An 18,130-nucleotide genomic window follows, 5' to 3' on the forward strand; every position below is an offset into this window, starting at 1 on the left:
GGGAGATGATGTCATTATTGTGGATAATGACCTGGAAGGGCCCCGAATCTTCCTCTCTGTGGGTTAGCAGCGCCGCCCCCGGAAGCCAGCGCCCACCTTCCCGAACCCCACGGGGCGCCCCCGCCAGCGCTGCTCCCGCCCGTCTGACATCACATCACGTGACGTCACACCCCCCGTGACGCAGCCCCGTGCCGGAGCGCCACGCGCATGCGCTGCCTCAGCTCCTCCCTTAGCTCCTTTCCCCACGCAGCTGTATTGGCACGCGGTGGTCCTGGCTCCCCCCTCCCCGCGCTGATAGGTCGGATACGCTGCCAATCTGTGCCCGAGGCGGGGCGAAGGTGAGTGGTCTGTCCAATCGGCTGGCGGAGGGCCGGAGCGGCCGGGAGCAGGTAGGGGTGGCGGGCCCGGGGTTTGCCTCAGTGAGGGGCCGGTGGTTAGGCCCGTTCCCGGGCCGGGGTCCGGCGGGCGAGAGGGTGTCGCGGCCCGGCCCTGCGCAGGCCGCTGCCCTGCAGCGCCGCCAGGGTCCTGCACGGGCCTTCCTGAGGCGAGGCGCCTCCTCGAGCCGTGGCCGTTCCCGGAGCCGGCTCCTGAGGCAGGCCCGGGGTCGGGTGCTCGGCCCTGCCCGGGCGGGAAAGGCTCGAGGGGCCGGGTGGGTGATTTCTGCTCTGCCTCCTCAGCGGTGGCTATGGCTGCGCCGTGGGAGGACGTCCTGCGGAACGAGGCGGCTGTCGAGGAGGCGGCACGAGTGGCCGTGGACGCGGCGCTGCTGCAAGGCGTGCTGATGCGGACCGAGGGGGAGCCCAATGCTTCGGATGTAAGCGCCGGAGCGGAGTCACGGGACGCGTTCGGTGCGGGCCGGGGTGTGAGTCAGCAAAGCGAGAGGAGCACGGGGAGGAGCCGGCTACCATCCCTGGGTCAACGCGCAGCGCTTTGCAGTGAGCGCCCTGCGGCACGGCTGAAGCACAGCCGACCCGGGGGGCTGTAGTCGCCTCCTGTCCTCCTGATGAGTGCATCCCCCGAGCGAGAGAACCCTGTGATACCGTTCCCCTTTCCAAGGGGAGGGATGGACCGGGAAAGGTTTGGTAAATTGCCAGGAGCCCTTTATGTGTGTGGTGGTGGGAGTTCATCCCCCTCCTAGCTTCTCACCACCCGTATGATCCTTTGAACCAGGGGAGGGTCTCTTGGAGGGGCCTCTGTTTCTAGCGTGCACCCAGCCACGAGTCAGCCTTTGCTCCATACCTGGGACAAGGTGATGGGGACAGGGATGACCGATACTTGGGATTACGTCTGGTGAATCTTTGGCCATTGACACGGCCAGAGGCGCTGATGGGGCCATGAGGGATCTCAGAGGAAGAAGTACCCCAGTGCAAGAGGGGTGGGTCCCTGTGGAGCCTGGGGGCAAGCAGGCAGCTGTGCTTAGAGCAGGCAGAGGTGCGAGGAGGGAGGTCTCCACCATGGGGGCTGCTCTGTGATGCCAGCCCCATGGTCAGGTCAGGGTCCTGAGGGAATCTCAGAGTGAAAGCAAGAGGGAGCCTGGGTGGAGAGGCCAAACACACTGCCAGTGTCTTTTGGCTCATGTAAAAATCAAAGTGAATTGGGAACTTCTCTGATGTAATAATATTTCTGCTTTGAGGGTGGCTCTGTGCCTGAGCTGTGGGATGAGCCTGGGGTCTGGAATCACCCCTGGGACTCAGTGAGCTGGGATCAAAGGAAGCAACTCTTGATGGCCAAAACCCTGGACTGGCAAATTCACATTTTCTCTGAAACTGAGGCATTTTGGAGACAGTGCTCTCCGTTTAAGGTGGAAACAGCATCCTTCAGAGGGAAGCACTCAGCCCAGCTGGAGCTCTGGAGCAGCTGTGCCTGCTTCCGCAGTGCCCCACAGATGGCTCGTAAAGCAAAGTCCTCAGAAGTCAGGGGTCAGCAGGGTTGAGGCCATGTGTCTACTGAGGGGGCCTGAGGATGGCCTGAGCCTTCAGCCAAGCAGAGGAAGCACCTTTTTAGCCCCACTTAAACTGCATAGTCCAGGGTGTGTTTCCAGCCCTGTGGACCTGTGTTAAGACCCGACTTCTGTGCTGCTGCATTCTTGTTTGCAGGTGGTGAATTATGCTCCCTTCACACTGCTCCCCTCGGCAGTACCAAGTGCCTTGTTTCAACAAGCATACGCTGTTCAGCAAGATTTTAACCTGCTGGTGGATGCTATTAGCCAAAACAAAGAATTCCTGGAGCGTACTCTGGCCAGGTAACTTTCTTGTGTGTTGCATTCCAATGATGTACTTTAAATGCAAACTATTTATCACCCTTCAGGCATTCCTACCTTCCATCCATTCATGTCCTTCAAGCTGAGGCAGGCAATCGTGTACTCTGCAGGAATTGTCTCCTTTGCTGCGTTATTTGTCCTAAGACCAATTTCCATCAAGTCTCTGTGTTTTGGGGACTTCTTAGGCCTCAAAAGGTGGAACATCTGCCCAAGAGTTCACTCCCTGCAATGATCTTCAATTTTACCAGTGTTTCAAGCTTGTAAATTCTTACTTGTGAGCTTGTTGGCCCCTGGGCCTGAAATTCAAATTGCTGGAGGCTTCTTTGAGTCCTAGATTTAGTAGCCTGTTTTGGACTTGTTTTGCATCTGCCTGTGCTACCTGATAACCACCAGCTCAGCTGCCTGCCCACAGTTTTGAAGAGAAGGTGTTTGTTCCTTCCCTCACACCTACCTCTAATCAGTCCCCTGCTTTCCTAGCCATGCTGGGAAAGTGACCTGCAAACTTTGGGTGCTGGGGGACTGGTCAGCTCTGGCTCGTGAGCTCTGCTGGATTTATCTGTGGCTGTTGGCCTGTGCTGGAGCGACCATCCCTGGCTGTGGCCCCATAATCTGTAGGGCTGATGCTTCCACAAAACCCATTTCCCTTCCTGCTGGCTGTTGAGCGCCGCCTGTCTGTGCAGGTGCTGATGTCTCTCTGGCACTGGGACAGAGCAAAGGAGACAATTTTCCAGCATCATTCTTGTTTTGCTAAAGCCTGGCCCCTCAGAGCTGTTTGAACGCTTGCCCCTGTTCCAGAGCTGCCTACGACCAGAACTCGTGGGTGCATGTTTATACCTGTGGTTAAGGAACACAGTGCCTGGGGCTTGTGTGCACTCAGGCACCTGCCCTGTGCCGCCTCCTGCGCAGTGTCTCAGGGCAGCTCTTCGGAGGTGCTGCTTACGATTGGCTCAGGAATTTATGACCCTGAAGAAAAGCCAGACCTACTCTGGCAGGGCCACTGAAGCACTTGGCACCACACTGCGTGGGATTCAGAGCCCAACATGTCAAGGGGAATTTGATGAAGCTCCTGAAGCTTCTCCTGTGAACTGTGTGTGCAGGTACAGAGAGACTTATGATTTCTGTCCTTTATCTGCAGAATTCTGCTCCATTTCTTTGCTTTCTGTCTCTCTGCCCTGCAAATGAAAGTCACCTCTGCACAGCAGTGCTTTTTGTAGAGTGGCTGTGCTGAGCAAACTGGATTTGTGTTACGGATATGCACTGTAGGCCTTGATGAAGAGTGTGTTCATGATGAGATGCTCAACAGTGCTCTAGGACTTGGTCTAGCCACAGGCCTGCTGTTTGTGCTGAAGAATGTCCCTGGTAAGGATTTTTTCTGGAGAGGAATTCTGTGACAGCATAAAGGGGCTGATCTGGTCTGTCTTTTCTCTCTAGCACCATCAAGGTAGATGACTTCACAGCTCAGCTCTTCAGAATCTACATGCAAGTTTTGGAGGAAGGCTTGGCTCAGGTACCTTGGCAGGAGACCCCAGTGGTCAACAGCTGTGCCCCTTTGCAGTGTGGTGGGATTGCCTGGTCTCTGTCTGCAAGCTTGCTTGCTGCTGTGGGCTTTGAACTGTCCCATAGTTGGGCTAATTGCTCCCTACGCTACGATGTCTCAGTTACAGCCTGTGAGCTCAGGACCTTGCCCTGTTTGGCAGTCATGCCCTTTGGTTAGTGCTGCTGGAAACAGTCAGGCCTTGATTGGGAGGATTTAATATAGTTTGTCTTTGTCCTCTGGGAGCCTCGGGAGAACGCAAGGACGTGTGGTGTGTCAGGACCTGCGCTGGCCAGGCTTTCCCTGCAGGGTTTACTTTACTCTCACGAGTGTTGCTAACTCCTCTGGAGTACTGAGGAGGGCTGTGCGCCCTGAGCAAGGGCCAAAGCACCCACAGACGTGTCTTGCAATTTTTTATCAAAGTGAAGGTGATTGGATCTGCCCCAGGAGGATTTTGAAGTGAGGTCATCAGAGGGATTTTCAATTAAAGGCAACAGGAGAACCCACTTCACCTCCCCTCTGTTTCAGTCTGTGTTTTTAGGCATAAACCGCTCTGATTACATGTTTGACTGTGGGGTGGATGGGACACCGTCTCTGAAGCAGATAGAAATAAACACCATTGCTGCCAGCTTCGGAGGCCTCACCTCCCGCACTGCGGCAGTCCATGGGTAAGGGAGCATCTCTGGCCCATGCTGCCAGGCACTGCAGCAGCTGTACCGTGTGGGCTGCGGCACTCCTTGTCTTTGCATGCCCTCCAAAATCCTGTTCCCTGGGTCTGGTTGGTGACTGTCCTGGCATTTACAGCTTTTGTTTTTTTTTTATTCCCCAGGCAGGTGTTGAAAGTGCTGGGAAAGTCTGAGGAGGCATCACGCCTGCTGCCCAACAACCCATCGAAAGGGCTTGCCTTGGGTATTGCGAAAGCCTGGGAGCTCTATGGTTCACAAAGGTAAGGAGAGAGGAGGTGCTAAAGGCTGGTTTGTCTTATCTCTCTTGGGGATGCAAGTGTTTGGTTTTGAAATTGTGCTTTCTGAAAGATGCCTGTTTGCTAGACAAGCCACTCTCAAAAAGCCTGTGGCACCCTGGGAAGAGCAATGCAGTTGTCTTAGTGTGCAAGGCTGCTGTGTCGCAACGGCAGGGAGGTGCAGAGGGACCCTGGAGGAGTGTGTCAACAACCCTTGCACAGAGCTTGCTTTTCCTCCTGTCTTTTCCCTTTGTGCTTATGCCCTGCACTGGTTTGATAATGACGCAGGATTGGTACTGCTCTCTATTTGCATGCTGACCCTTAGAAACATTGGAGAAAACAAGCAGGGGCAATGCAGGAAGCCTGAATCGGAGAGATCAAAATTTGGTGATCCTGGGTGCGTGTGGAGTGTTTCTGGGTTTCATGATGTCTTTGGTATCTCTTCCAGTGCTGTGGTGATGTTTCTGGTGGAGGAAGTCCAAAGGAACATTTTTGATCAGCGATGTGTAGAAAATGAACTTTGGAACAGGTAAAGGTTGACTTTTCCTGGGATGGGACAGGGAGGAGGCGGTACAGTTTTGGAAAAGGGCAGCAGAATGGAGTACTGCTGGGTTGTGGCGTTTCCCTCAAGGCAGCTTGTGGGGCATCTCCAGGCTCTCCAGCAAGCACTGATGGTGGGGGGAGTGTAGGAGAGGGTCATGCTGTGGGCCAAGTCTCTTAGACGAGACAAGGAGCAGAGCAGGGTTAATGAGGGTACTGCTTGCTCTCTGACTTGGGATTGGGCACAGAGTATTTCATAAAAGCTTAATTAATGAAACCTCAAACCCATTGTGACAGATCTGGGCAAAGCAAGCAATGCAGCAGTGGAGCAAAGGATGGGAGAAGGAGGTGTTTTGATAGGGTCTAGCGCTAAGCCTGTGCTGGAGCAGTGGGAGGTGTATGGCATTGCCTCTCCAGATCAGCAAGTCCACACTGCCGCTGTGTGGAGGAAAGACTGTAAAGCATGAAGGAGGTAAAACATACAGGAAGTCACTTGTCTGTCTCCAGCTCTTGGCTTTGAAGCCAACAGTGAGTGGATCTGTCGTGTTGGGATAAAAACCCCAAAATATTGACTTCTCTTAGAAACACTGTAGGAGTTGAAAGGTGAGTATGGAGAAATCCGGGATGTTTAGGCCCATGTTCTGCTTCTGACAGTATTTGGGCTGGAAACGTAGGGCAGGTGCTAAAAACAGGGTCTGTTTTGGCCTGTAGGATTCCTCTGGCTCTGTAGTACAAAGTCTTAGGTTATTTGTGAAGGAGCCTACGGGTCCTCCTTGCTGGAGCCACTGGTTCCACCTGTGATTTCTAGCTCAAGTAACTATGCCAGGCCTGGTGACTCTCCCACTCCTCTCTTAACAGGAATATTCGGGTCATCAGGAAGCGATTCAGAGATGTGTTTGAAAAGGGGTCTTTGGATGATGCCAAGAGGCTGTATATGTGAGTATGAGCCAAGGTGCGCGTTCCTGGCTGTGTGTTGGGCACACAGGGCTGTAAATGGAAATTTTCAAACAAAGCCGGTGGTACGTTTTGAGTGTAAATAGTGACTTTCAGAGAAAACAGTTCTCTTCCATGCTCCAGGCTGCTGCTTCTACTTCCCCTTAGAGCTGAAATGATATATTTTTCACAGTGATGAGATTTTGCATACACACATCAGTCTCTTACAGCTGGAAACATCATTTCCCTCCTTCAAGCCGCAGCCTTCAGAGCTCTGTGGGGTCTTTACTTCCTCCACATATATCTGCTATGGAAAGTCCTGGCTATTTCAGAGGCTTCCACAAAGACATTTCCTGTTTACCGTCCACGTGATGCTCTGCCAGTGGGAGTTGGATTGGGTTATTAGCGCTAGAGGAGGAAGCATTACATGTCCTTATGGTATCTCTTGGGTTTGAATGCACTCAGCATCTTGCAGCTCCCTGTGGGGACAGGACATGTGGGTCGCAGACTTCCAAGTGCTGGCAGTTGGTCCCAAGTGTGATGTTTGTCCTGCTTTCAGGGTACTGTGCTTGGAACTGTACAAGCCTAAAGGAAGACACGGTTTCAATGCCAATGTTTTTTCTGTAGTTAGTTAGGCTAATTTTTCCATGGTTTGACCTTTGGTGCCTCTGCTGTGTTTAATTAACAAATACATTTGTCATCACCAGACAGTTAAGGGGAAAGTGTATCCCCTGTACTTCCTCCAGAGCGTCCTCTCCTCTTACTGATGAATGCCTTTACAATTACACTGCCTGTCTGCCAGAAATTTCTGTGCTGCTTTCCCTCACCACGGCACAGTTTGTGTGGCCAAAGCTTGGGTGTGTGGCGCTATGGGTATGCTGACAGCCCTGCCCTGGCAGGATGTTTTGGTGCCTGGGCAAGTTGTTGAGTTGGTGTCCTGCCTTGAATTGCCACTGAAGAAGGACCCTATTCCCTCCCAGCTTCAAGAATCTCCCAGGCCTGGCTCCCAGTGGCAAAAGCTATTAAAAATTAGGTTCTAACCCCCTTGCTGGGCTGGGTGTGTGGACTATTGAGACTGGTTAGTCAGGGCAGAGGCCAGGTGTCAGCTCCCTGTCTCAGGTCAGGGCCAGCCAGCTGGGGCTCGGTGGAGAGGAGCCAGGCCTTGCAGTCCTCAGCTTGCTCTGGCCGAGGCAGCAGGGAGCAGAACAGCCCAGGAGAAGGTGTAAATGCTGTAACATGTTCCCTGCCTGACCCCTTTGCAGCCCCTTTGGTGCTGGGGGTTGGAGCAGAGGCTGGCGGGGTTCTGTGATGGCTTCTGGTTTCTGTTCCAGGGACGGCCAGGAGGTAGCAGTGGTGTACTACAGAGAGGGCTATGTGCCAAAGAACTACGACCAGCAGGTCAGTATTGACTGCCCTGCTCCAAGAAGCCGCCCACGCTGTGGCCTTGCCCAGTGGGTTTGAAACACCCCGTGATCCCAGGGATGTCTGTCCTGTCCTGGGTGGGATTAGTCCTGTGCAGTGTGGCTGATACCATTGGGAAACTGTGACTCTGCAGTGCGTGTGGGTGTCCCTGGTGCTCATGTAATAAAAACAAGTGGCTTTTTTTCTCCAATAGCCACTATTGTGGTGACTTCTTACTGCAGCACTGAATTTCTTCTGTAAAATATGGGTGAACACAGGTGTTAGCACCTGCTTAAAGGGTTTAGACTTGATCCACAGATCACTTTCCCCTGCTAGGACTATTAGGCTGCAGGTGATGATAATACAGACCAGATCTTGCTGTTGTCTGGAGGTGGCAGCACTGGACAAGCTGTGGAGGGGGTGCAGGTGAAAGCTGTGGACTAACCTTGCTGTGCTGTTTCCAGATGTGGTGGGCAATCTATGTATGCATGTCTGCTTGTCTCTGGAGTGCTAGTCCCACCACCCATGCCTGCCAGGCAGGGAGGGAGGAGGCGAATTGTATGTCAATAACTGAACAGAAAGGAGTGGAGAACTTCTGTGTGTGTGGGAGGTTTGTTTGTTGTTTTTTTTTTTTTTTCCTGTTTGTTTTTGCTGATGAGATGCTCGCTATCTTTCTGTCTCAGAACTGGGAGGCACGGTTGTTGCTGGAGAGATCGAGGGCAGTGAAGTGCCCTGACATTGCTACCCAGCTCGCAGGCACCAAGAAGGTCCAGCAGGAGCTGAGCCGGCCAGGGACACTGGAGAGGTTGATGCCCGGCCACACCGAGGCTGTCGCTCGAATGAGAGCAACGTTTGCTGGACTCTATTCCCTGGACCTGGTGAGTGTGAGCAGGGCTGGAGCAGGAGTGAACATGCTGACGTGTGCTTGGCATGTGTGATGTTTCTCTTTAGTTAAGAACATGAGAAGGCTTTGTTGTGGTCCCTGGAGGACGCTATTGAATCTGATCAGCCCCTGCTCCTCCTTGATGCTTTACTGTTGCCATCCTTTCCTGCCAGGGCGAAGAGGGTGACAAGATAGCTGCTATGGCTATCACTGACCCTGACCAGTTTGTGCTGAAGCCGCAGCGAGAAGGAGGAGGTATGAGCTGGAGCGGGTCTGTGTGGGTTCTCGTTGCGGTTTGTGCTGTATCCAGGAGAGGCAGTAGCTCTGTGATGGCTCCTGGTCCTGTGCTGAGGAATGTGGGGTGGGGTGGCTTGTAGCTATTGGGACTAGTCATGGCAGTGAGCTCCGTGGGCCCCAGAGCTGGGGTGTAGGGAGGCAAAGGCTGGGTCTGTTGGGGCTGGCAGGGCCAATTGCAGAGCTGGGACCAACGGCTTCTGCTGTGCTGGGAAGTGCTTGACTCGCTGGTTTTGTTGTCAGGGAACAACCTCTATGGTGAAGAGCTCAGGCAGGTTCTGGAGAAGATCAGAGACAGCCCTGAGAGAACCTCCTACATCTTGATGGATAAGATCAAACCACAGCCAGCAATGAATTATTTGCTAAGGGCCCACAGTCCCCTACAAGTGTCTGAGTGCATCTCAGAACTTGGTATTTTTGGTGTCTATGTCAGGTGAGAAACATGCTTGTGTTATGGGGTGGTTCCCTGCTTCAGCAGCACTTGGGTTGGGAGCGTTTTCCCCTCTGCACGCTCTGAGCACAGCAGCAGGGCAGATATTTCTGGGGAGGTGGAGGTACAGGGGATAGATGTGACTGACTGTTCAGTCTCTGCCCCTGTCAGCAGCTCTCTGAGCACTGTGTTCAGATGCTGAACTGCTGCTCTGTACCTGCTGTCAAATGAGTTTTTCAAAAACTGCAGAGCTGGTGCTGGTGGCTACTGGTGTAACAACAGCCATGTGGAACTGGTGTGTCTCATCCCTCATTTCTGGGAGTACTTCTCAGGTTCTGGATGCAGCCACATGCTTTTCTGAACCCCTGGCGATCTCAGAAATATCTGAAGGCTTAATGTGGTCGTGTTCAGCCCTAAATAGCTGCTGCTGTTGTTTAAAACCCTCATATGCCCATAGAAATGTTTCCATAGCTTACAAATGAAAGTCCTTCTTGTACAATTTTAGAAACAAAAGTACTCTGGCGGAGTTCACAACCTGACACCGCCTGTGTGCAGAGCAATCAGACCAAAATGGCCCTGCTGAGAAAGGGCACGGTCACTGGCAGGCATGAACCAGGCGCAGCTCTGCTGTCTGCAGAGCGCTCTGCATTAGCCCTAGGGCTGTTATGTGCCGGTTACCTGCCCTGCCCTGTGGCAGGGAACATGAATCACAGTGTCCAAGATGAAATGCCATCAGCTTTCTGGTCTGCAGGTGCTCAGGTGCCCTTTTCTTTACAGACGGGGCAAGGAGATGGTGATGAACGAGGCCGCTGGCCACCTCCTGCGGACAAAGGCGATCGAGCACGCAGACGGTGGGGTAGCGGCTGGGGTGGCGGTGCTGGATACTCCTTATTTGGTGTGAGGAGGCGATGCCTCATCCTGCCCATCTCATTTTGCTGCCTGAAGAGCTGATCTGCCACCGGGATGTTCTCCTTAGGGTGCGTGTACCAAGGTCTGACGGTTTGGGGACTGTGAGATAGGACTGTGTGGACACAACTGCTCAAAAGTCCTGTGTGCCAGCCCCAGCTTCTCTGCAATTCCTCCTTGCAGGAGAAGGGACTCCCTTGCTCTGCCTGCTCGGGGGGCCCTGTCCCGCATGTGTCCCAGCTGCGACCTCCCCAGACTGCATTGGTCTGGGTGTTCCTTGTGGTCTAGCCTGGGGGCAGGGGTATCTTCAGCAAAGCTGAAGGGCGAAGTGCCACAACAGGCACTCGTGCTGTTCCTGGTTCCGTGCTCCTTGATGCTGCGTTATTTCTGGAGACGGAAACCCAAAGCCTGGGGACTGGGAGGAGAAAGGTGGATGTGCAAGTAACACGCTTCAGTGCCTCAGTGCTTTCCAGGTTAAAGAGGGGAGCTCAGCCCCACATGCCCACAGCCCCTCCAGCCCTCCTTCAGGTGCTGCTGCCCCGATTTCTACTTCTCCCTATGCCTGAGGATCCTCAGGGTTCCTGCACATGGTTTAATTTGCCCAAGGCCACATGCTTGCTTTTGCTTTGCCAAACTCCTGTTCTGTTGGACTAGGTACTTATCCCAAACAGTGCCTCTGTGCTACACGAGGCAGGCAGCAGTGCAGAATGCCTCTGGCAGGCCATGCCCTCCCCATGAGAGGGCTGCATCTGCTCCTGTTGCCTCCTGCAGACTTGTCCAACAGACCCCTATGGGTTGGCACAGGAATCCCTCAGTGATGGTGACAGAGCCCAGCGCGATACTGAATTGGAGCTTTGTGTCACAGCCAGTGTGTTGAGAAACCCTGAATCCCCAAGGGCTTGTACCAGTGCGGCGAGCATCTCCTGCCTGGTCTGCTGCTGCTCGCACAGCCCAAGAGTGGTGTCAGGGAGCCCTGACCTCAGTAATGGTCCTGCTGAGACTGGGAGCTTTGCAGTGGGGAAGTAATGGAATTGCAGGGGCAGCTAAGTGGGCACAGCCCCAGTTGCAAAGGGCTTCAGTGTGGGACCAGCACCAGCGGGTAGTGAGACGCATCTCCCTGCACGTTTGTGACTCAGTGGGAACAGTGCAGTGGTGGAGGGACAGAGAGGAGTGCAGGCTCTCCATGCCATGGGCTTTTGCTTCTTCCTGCAGGCCCTCTTCCTCCTCAGCTGAGCAGTTCAAGGTGAAATGTAGCAGATACCCCTTTCTGGCAGTGCCCAGTAAAGCACCCAGGCAGCCTCAGCTCTACTATTTTTCAGTGACACCAGAGAGAAGCAGTGTAAAGCCAATTATTTCTGACGAATGAATGTGCTGATTGACTGTGCCTGCACCCCTACGTGGTGGCACTGGGTGTTTCAATCACCAATCTCTCACCTTGGGAAGAGCTCGGTTCTGTAAGTGTGACTGATTCCGGGATTCCTGGGTGCGTGTTTTGTTGCGGGGGGGGGCTTGATTACCCTCAGCCAGAGATTAAAATGTACATGCAAATCTGACTGCTGTTCTTGTGCCAGTTTTGTCTGAGCCTAGAGGTGAAGGGGAGGTGTCTGCCTCCTGGGCAGGTCCAACAGCAGCGTGTGAGCACCCCCATCTCCCCCAGACTCAACAGCAGACAAGCTCCTGCAACCAATACACACACTCTAAGCCTGTTTCCACTTGGTCTCCTTGAATTTTATTCCATTTTGCATAAAATTTGAGCTGTTTCCAGCCAAAATTACATAGCAGATGAAGAGTAACAGAGGAGGAGAGATGATGTGGGAATCCTTGTTAAGGAGGTGGCACGATCCAGTGGTACAGAGCCATGGGTGGCGTGTGGGACGCTGGCACACACTGAGATTATAGATCACAGACAAGTGCTGTGCCAGTGAGAGCAGCAGGTAAGAAGTGAGATTTGGGACTTGGACAACAGCCCACCAGAGCACCTGCAGCACTTTCCCTGAGCTACCAGCCTTGGAGGCAGTTGCCTCATCCTTTCCATCCCTGCCAAAAATCAGTGCAGTTTGCAGGTAAAGCCTGTGCGTTGGCCCTCGCCAAAACAACTGTTCCAGCAAGTTTTAAAGCCCATTTCTCCTTTGGTTTAAGTGCAATATCAAACAGCTTACATGCAATTTTCATACAGATGTTACAAAGGAGGTATCTTTCTCCCAGCTCAACCCAGGGCTGGAGTTAAATGTAATTCATTTGAAGAAGAATGACTTTGGCTGTACCCTTGTGATGTTCAGGCTCTTGAGCGAGAGGTTTTGGGTTTTCTCCTCTCATCATCATAAAACCAAGCCAGATTTAAGCAAAAGCTAACTTTAAACATCTTCCACTGTTGTTTTTATCTTGATGAGAAAACATCTAGGACTAAGGCAGCCCTGCCTGCCTCCATTTCTTTGCTGTAGCAATGGTTGTGGTGTACTATAACCCAGCGCCTGGATTGCCTGCAAAGGGAAAGGTGCCTCTGCATGGCTTTGTTTCCCCTCCACCCTGTGGCAGCAGCAGCACCCGCTCCTGCCCCAGGACGCGAAAGGACCATCCAGCTCCACAGCCTCTGAGTTCAGCCGCAAGCTGGTGACAGCAAGAGCAGGTGGCAGCAGTGCTCTGTGGAGCATGTCAGATCAAGACTTTTCCTCCTAGACCATACGTGGCTCTCCTATTGTGTCCCTGGCCAGTGAAGGACCCTGGATTGGGAAGTAGCAGATCTTGGTACCAAAGTGCTCTAAAAAACCCTGTTCAGAGCACAAAGCTCCCTTGAGCCTTGCCCTACACCCTTTCAGGCTAGGGGACCTAGCTCAGACAGTGGATGGCAAGACAAACTCAGCTATACAGTTATGATGAGAGAGCATTTTTAAGTTTTCCTGCAGCTTGCAGCACTCCACGTAGAAAAGGAAGCTTAGCTGGCATGTGGGCAGTGGCAGATGGACCTCTCTTGCCTGCCTGCATTGAGCAACTCCAGCACCACTTCCCCTCCAACCCCCAAAGTTCCTTCCCACTGTGCACAGGGTGCCACATAAATTACATAAAGTTAATTAACCCCCCCCCCCCCAAAAAAAAAAAAAAATTAAAAATCAAGAACGAGGTGCTGAAAAGGGAGGAGGATGAGTCCCTCTGTGCATGAGGCTGAACCTCTGATGTATAATACCCGTCTGGAACATGACACACACACTCCTCCAAGGCATGGACGCTTCAGTGAGACCTGCCTCTCCAGAGCCAGCCCTTTCCTCGTTCAAAATGTTTGTACATTCAATTCAACAGGGAAAGGTTTCCTTCCCGGGGCAGGCAGCGGTTATTCAAGGGACCTGCTCGTCAGTACACTGCTGCTGCTACAGTTCTGCTCAGCAGGTACCGGTCATGCTGCTACTGCTTAGTGTCACATCTGCTGTTGAAAAGATGTTTTATGATGCCCGGGTTTGCCAAGGTGGAGATGTCCCCCAGATCTTGGTCATTTTTGGCAATCTTCCTTAGTATCCGTCTGGTAATCTTTCCTGTAACAACAGCCAAGACAAGAAAGCAGGAGTCAGGATCTCTTCAGCATCCTTAGCAGGAGTGGGGAGTGCCCAGATGTGCAGTATCCTGCTTGCCCTGAGGTTTTTCCCCCCTGAATTTGAGTGGCCCTGAACAATTTATGGCTGATTTCCTTCCCCTGGCAGGAACTGCTCAGTGCTCTCCAGCACTGTCACTGGGCCCCTTACCTGAGCGGGTTTTGGGCAGGCTAGGCGCATACTGGATGTAATCCGGTGTTGCTATCGGTCCAATTTTTTCTCTGACTGCAAAAAAAAATACAAAAGAAAAAAGAGATTTTCATTGTAGATACTGGGAGATAGCACATACATCCTTTTCAGGCAGGATGACCAAGTTAAGACACATAGAGCTCAGCTGCGGGGGAACTGGGTAGGGCAGTGCTCAGTGCTGCTGCACCTGAGCCTCCGGGCTGTAGGAGTGGGCAATGCCAACAGAGCTATGAGCACATCTTCCCAAAGGCAAGGGCTCTTATTTTTTCATTCTCTCCATCTTCAGGAGACCTCTATATTGGCTACACCAATCCTATTGCCTTTTTGATAGAGCAAGGACTGATTCACTGTTGGATTCCCTACAGAGAAGAAACTGCCACGGGTCTGTTTCATGTATTAAATGCTGCAGTCTGTGGTGGCAATGAAAGAGCTCCCTTGAGACCAGAGCACAAACACCCAGAGCAACCGAACAATCCTTGCAGCAGGTCAAAATCTGCCAGGGAGAGCCATGAGAGCTGTGCCCACACAGGAGAGCACTGCTGCAAACAAAAGCCTGCCGGGTACCCTGGTCCTTCTCACAGCTGCCAACTCCTAAGAGGTAGCGATGGCATCACATGAGCAGCCAAAGGCCGGGAGAACTAATTTTAGTCTTCACCAGGCGTGCTCTCTAATCAGAGGGGGCACCTTGTCACAGTTGTCCACGCTGCATTCCCCAGACTACATGCACCCTCGTTCAAGCACCCAAGCCTTTAACCCCTCCATCACCTGCCCAGCACTGTCCTCCCTCTCCCTGCCACGTAACCTCCCAAATATTTGGCTGTTGCTACCTTGTTTTTTCAGCTCATCCATCAGGTTCTTGGTGAACTCATGGCCGTCTCTCAGGGTCACAAAGCAGTAGATGCACTCGCCTTTCAGGGGGTGTGGGTGGCTGACCACCGCGGCCTCCGAGATGGCAGCATGCTCGAGCAAGGCTGACTCCACCTCTGCGGTGCTCAGCAAGTGGCCTGGAAGCAAGGAGAGGCAGTGCTTTACAGACCCACGCGATGCTGGAGTCCTGCAGCCTCCCAGCAGCTGGCAGGAAGAGATCCACAAGTGTAAAAGACCCTAAACTACAGGTTTGAGAGCATCGATTTAATTTCTTGAGAAAAGAAAAGAGTTGGAGAGAGAAACTCATTTCAGCAGTGCAGGGGCTGAGCTGCCCTGAAGGCTGCCAGGTATCACTCAACTTGCAGAGTAAGGCCACCTCCCCTTCTCCCTCCCACTTTTAGGCTTCTGTCTTTAACAGATCATGAACTGTTCACAGCCATGGGATTAAACAAAGCACAGGCTGAGGAGGAGCTGGATTTGGTAAGAGGAGACCTGCTCAGCTAGAAGATGCAGAGGAGGAAGAGACTGGATCTGCAGAGCCCAGGAACCTTCCCTGCCATGCACTGCTCCAGCTTATCACCATGGGGAGATGAAACAATGCTCCCTGTCTCAGGGCAAGGACACAACTCACTCCTGTACCTGTGCTCTGACATTCCACCCTGTGACTGCTGTCACAGAAACCCATGGGAAGGTGGTCAACTCCCAGAATGATCAGTTGGTGGAGGATCAGGCACTGCTAGTCAGATGAAAGGATCTAGTTTGATCCAGGGGCAAGTCCAGCAGCATCTCACAACCAGCAGTAAGTACCTGTAGGCTACAGCCTCCAGGAACAGGAGGGAGTGCGCTGTTAAATGCTGGGCTGAAAAGCAGCTGAATCTCAATCACTCAGTCAAGGGAGATGGGAGAATCTCCACACAGCTCCAACCAGCCTGATCCAGCTTTGAGGTTAGCCCTACATGGATCAGCAGGTTGGATTAAGGTCCACATGGTCCTGTCCAACCTCTGCGATTCCCTGTGGCCCTAAATCCTTCAGCCCAGAGGCACCTTGGCTGGTTAAGGACCTCCTCTAAGAGGTTACAGAATGCTCCTTCCCTCCAGTGCATTGTCTCCAGAGAAAACAATGCAAAAAGCCACCAAGTCACGGACTCGTCTGCCTCAGAAATAAACCCGACCCAGCAATTAGATCCACTTTGAGCACAGGTTGCTGGGCAGAGTCACGGATGCAGAGCCATCCCCCATAAAGCAAGGTGGCTTTTTTAACTAGTGTCAGAAACGGATACAGAAGTGTCCTCCATAAAGCAAGGTGTGTCTCTTAACTAGTGTCAGAAAGCATGTTGGTCCCCAGTGAAGACAAAACTCATTCTTACCAGAAACATTCAACATGTCATCAATTCGCCCTGTGATCCAGTAATAACCATCTTTATCTCTCCTGCAACCTAAAAATAGCCAGAAATGACAGAGTGAGGAGGCAGTGCCAGCCCTCGGAGCAACCGATAAGGGATTCCGAGGCCAGGACATGGCAAGATTTAAATTGCTGTCCCCAGGCCTCTGCAGCCACGCAATCCACAGACCACCTTACCGTCGCCTGTCACGTAGTACCCAGGGAACTTCTTGAAGTATGTGGTTTCAAATTGCTGGTGGTTTCCATACAGCGTGCGCATTATTCCTGGCCAGGGCTGCTTAAATACCTGACGGTGAAAAACGCAGACCTGAGTCAGCGAGACCAAAACCAATAGCCCAGTGTTCATATCACAGTGATAGAGATGCATGCAGACTTTGTGTGTGGTGACAGAGATGCTAGAGAGACGGCTGCAAGTGATGACACTCAGACACTTGCTGCCCAGTGCTGATCTACTGGGAAAATCTCGCCAGGCTTGGCATGGGGAAAGGAGCTTGGCTGAAAGGTTGTTTCCATCCTCCTGCATTGCCCATGTGTGCAAGTGCATTTAATGATCGGTTGAACAGTTTGTTTACAGCATAAAGCTCCCAGTGAGTTACGGCAGTGAAAGGAGTTTCCTACCACCCAAGGGGGTCCCTTGTGTGGACCCAGAGTAAGCAGACATGTGTATGCTACAAAGAAGGTCCCGGAACTCACGGGGAACGGACAAGGGGAGGGTGGGGAAGATCAGCCCTTCTTTACCAGGTAGCCTTCTGCTTCTCCTTCCAGCTCTTCCCCTGACTCGTTCAAGATGGCAGGGACCACACCGAAGAAGGGGAACGTCTGCAATGGGGACCAGAGAGCAAGGAGACATGAGGTGAGTCCACACATTAAAAACCTGTGAACCAGAGGGAGTGCAGGGGCAGAGCAAGGGCAGCTTTGGAGGGGCTGTGGCACATGGAGCCTGTGAGTGCAGCTCCACAGGGCCAGGCCTGGGATTTTGGGTGGTGGCCACCTCCCCATGTGCATCACTATCCCACGACCACGCTGGAAGGCTCATAACCACCAGGCCACGGTGCAGTGCCAGCTGCTGCTGCAACACCTTGCCGTGGCCCCCGGGGAGCCCTCCCTGCCCCTGGGGAGAAGTACTCACAGCAGAGCCTGGCTTCATGGGGGTGGCAGCAGGGAGGGGTGTCAGCATGTGGCCACCCTGCAAAGAGAGGCAAAACCAAGTGAACTTGGGCCATGCCAGCCACAGCTGTTTGCATCAGCTCTGGTCACATCACATCCCATCCCAGTCAGACACAGGCTGCTCAGGGCAACTGTGGACATGGGACCTTGGGAAGGATACGGCAATGACAGGGAGCCCCTGTTTGGGTACGAAGCTTTGGAGGTGCTGGGGGAGAGAAAGAGGAGGAGGAGAGCAGGGTCCAGAGCAGACCTTGGCAGGGATCCTTTGGAGAAGAAGATGTTCCCTTGGAGCCTGTTTGAGGTCCAGGAAAGAAAGAGGAAAAGGGAAACCAACACTTGGAGGCCACACCAGAGTCTCCTGGGCAAGCAAAACCACCAGTCCACACAGACCCAAAGAAACACTACAGCAAACCTGCAAAGACACCCTGCAGGGAGCACAGGGGAAAGAGATGTCCCAGGGACACCCAGGCAAGGACTCACTGTCTCTGTCTGCCAGAATGTGTCCACAATGGGACACCTCTCTTCTCCCACCACACGGTAGTACCACAGCCAGGCTTCAGGGTTGATGGGTTCGCCAACACTCCCCAGCACCTTCAGAGACTTCCTGCTGTGCCTGCAGAGAGGAGCGGGGTGGCAGGGGCTCAGCAGGCCATGGAGAGCAGCAGCTGTGAGCCTGCTGCACAGCACAGCCTGCAGGAACCTCTGAGGATTCCAGGCATGGCTGAGACCCTTCTCAGCCCTCCACCACAGAGAAAGAAAGGAGACCTCTGTGATTTTGGTGT

At 53.1% G+C, this 18,130-nt stretch overlaps 2 protein-coding genes across 3 annotated transcripts in view; one reads left to right on the forward strand and one right to left on the reverse strand.

Annotated features, from left to right (window-relative positions):
* Positions 1-680: 680 nt before the first annotated feature.
* On the forward strand, positions 681-11,695 carry GSS (glutathione synthetase). The gene is made up of 12 exons (XM_082490938.1): positions 681-814; positions 2,097-2,242; positions 3,692-3,767; positions 4,323-4,462; positions 4,624-4,740; positions 5,204-5,284; positions 6,154-6,231; positions 7,560-7,626; positions 8,313-8,507; positions 8,686-8,767; positions 9,050-9,239; positions 10,014-11,695. Exons 1-12 carry the CDS (start codon positions 686-688, stop codon positions 10,135-10,137), a joined length of 1,425 nt encoding a protein of 474 aa, XP_082347064.1. The 5' UTR covers positions 681-685; the 3' UTR covers positions 10,138-11,695.
* Positions 11,696-11,857: 162 nt separating this feature from the next.
* The window catches only part of ACSS2 (acyl-CoA synthetase short chain family member 2), a 33,539-nt gene continuing 27,266 nt past the window's right edge, over positions 11,858-18,130 (reverse strand). For both annotated transcript variants that reach the window (XM_082490940.1, XM_082490939.1), the window contains 8 exons: positions 17,829-17,961; positions 17,311-17,367; positions 16,920-17,000; positions 16,359-16,467; positions 16,147-16,215; positions 14,740-14,916; positions 13,874-13,948; positions 11,858-13,666 (listed from right to left, as the gene is read on the reverse strand). In XM_082490940.1, coding sequence (XP_082347066.1) covers positions 13,539-13,666; positions 13,874-13,948; positions 14,740-14,916; positions 16,147-16,215; positions 16,359-16,467; positions 16,920-17,000; positions 17,311-17,367; positions 17,829-17,961 — 829 coding nt within the window. In that variant the 3' untranslated portion in view covers positions 11,858-13,538. The remainder of the gene's footprint in view (positions 13,667-13,873; positions 13,949-14,739; positions 14,917-16,146; positions 16,216-16,358; positions 16,468-16,919; positions 17,001-17,310; positions 17,368-17,828; positions 17,962-18,130) is intronic.

Source organism: Vanellus vanellus (assembly GCF_965231255.1).
Source record: "Vanellus vanellus genome assembly, chromosome: 15".
In the NCBI taxonomy this organism is placed as follows: Eukaryota; Metazoa; Chordata; class Aves; order Charadriiformes; family Charadriidae; genus Vanellus; species Vanellus vanellus.

Excerpts from the sequence above, each read along its gene's own strand:
- GSS (XM_082490938.1), top strand. The coding sequence starts at position 686 with ATGGCTGCGCCGTGGGAGGACGTCCTGCGGAACGAGGCGGCTGTCGAG. Across the intron at positions 4,463-4,623 it reads CGCACTGCGGCAGTCCATGG|GCAGGTGTTGAAAGTGCTGG; the intron begins GTAAGGGAGCAT and ends TTTATTCCCCAG. Across the intron at positions 8,768-9,049 it reads GCCGCAGCGAGAAGGAGGAG|GGAACAACCTCTATGGTGAA; the intron begins GTATGAGCTGGA and ends TTTTGTTGTCAG.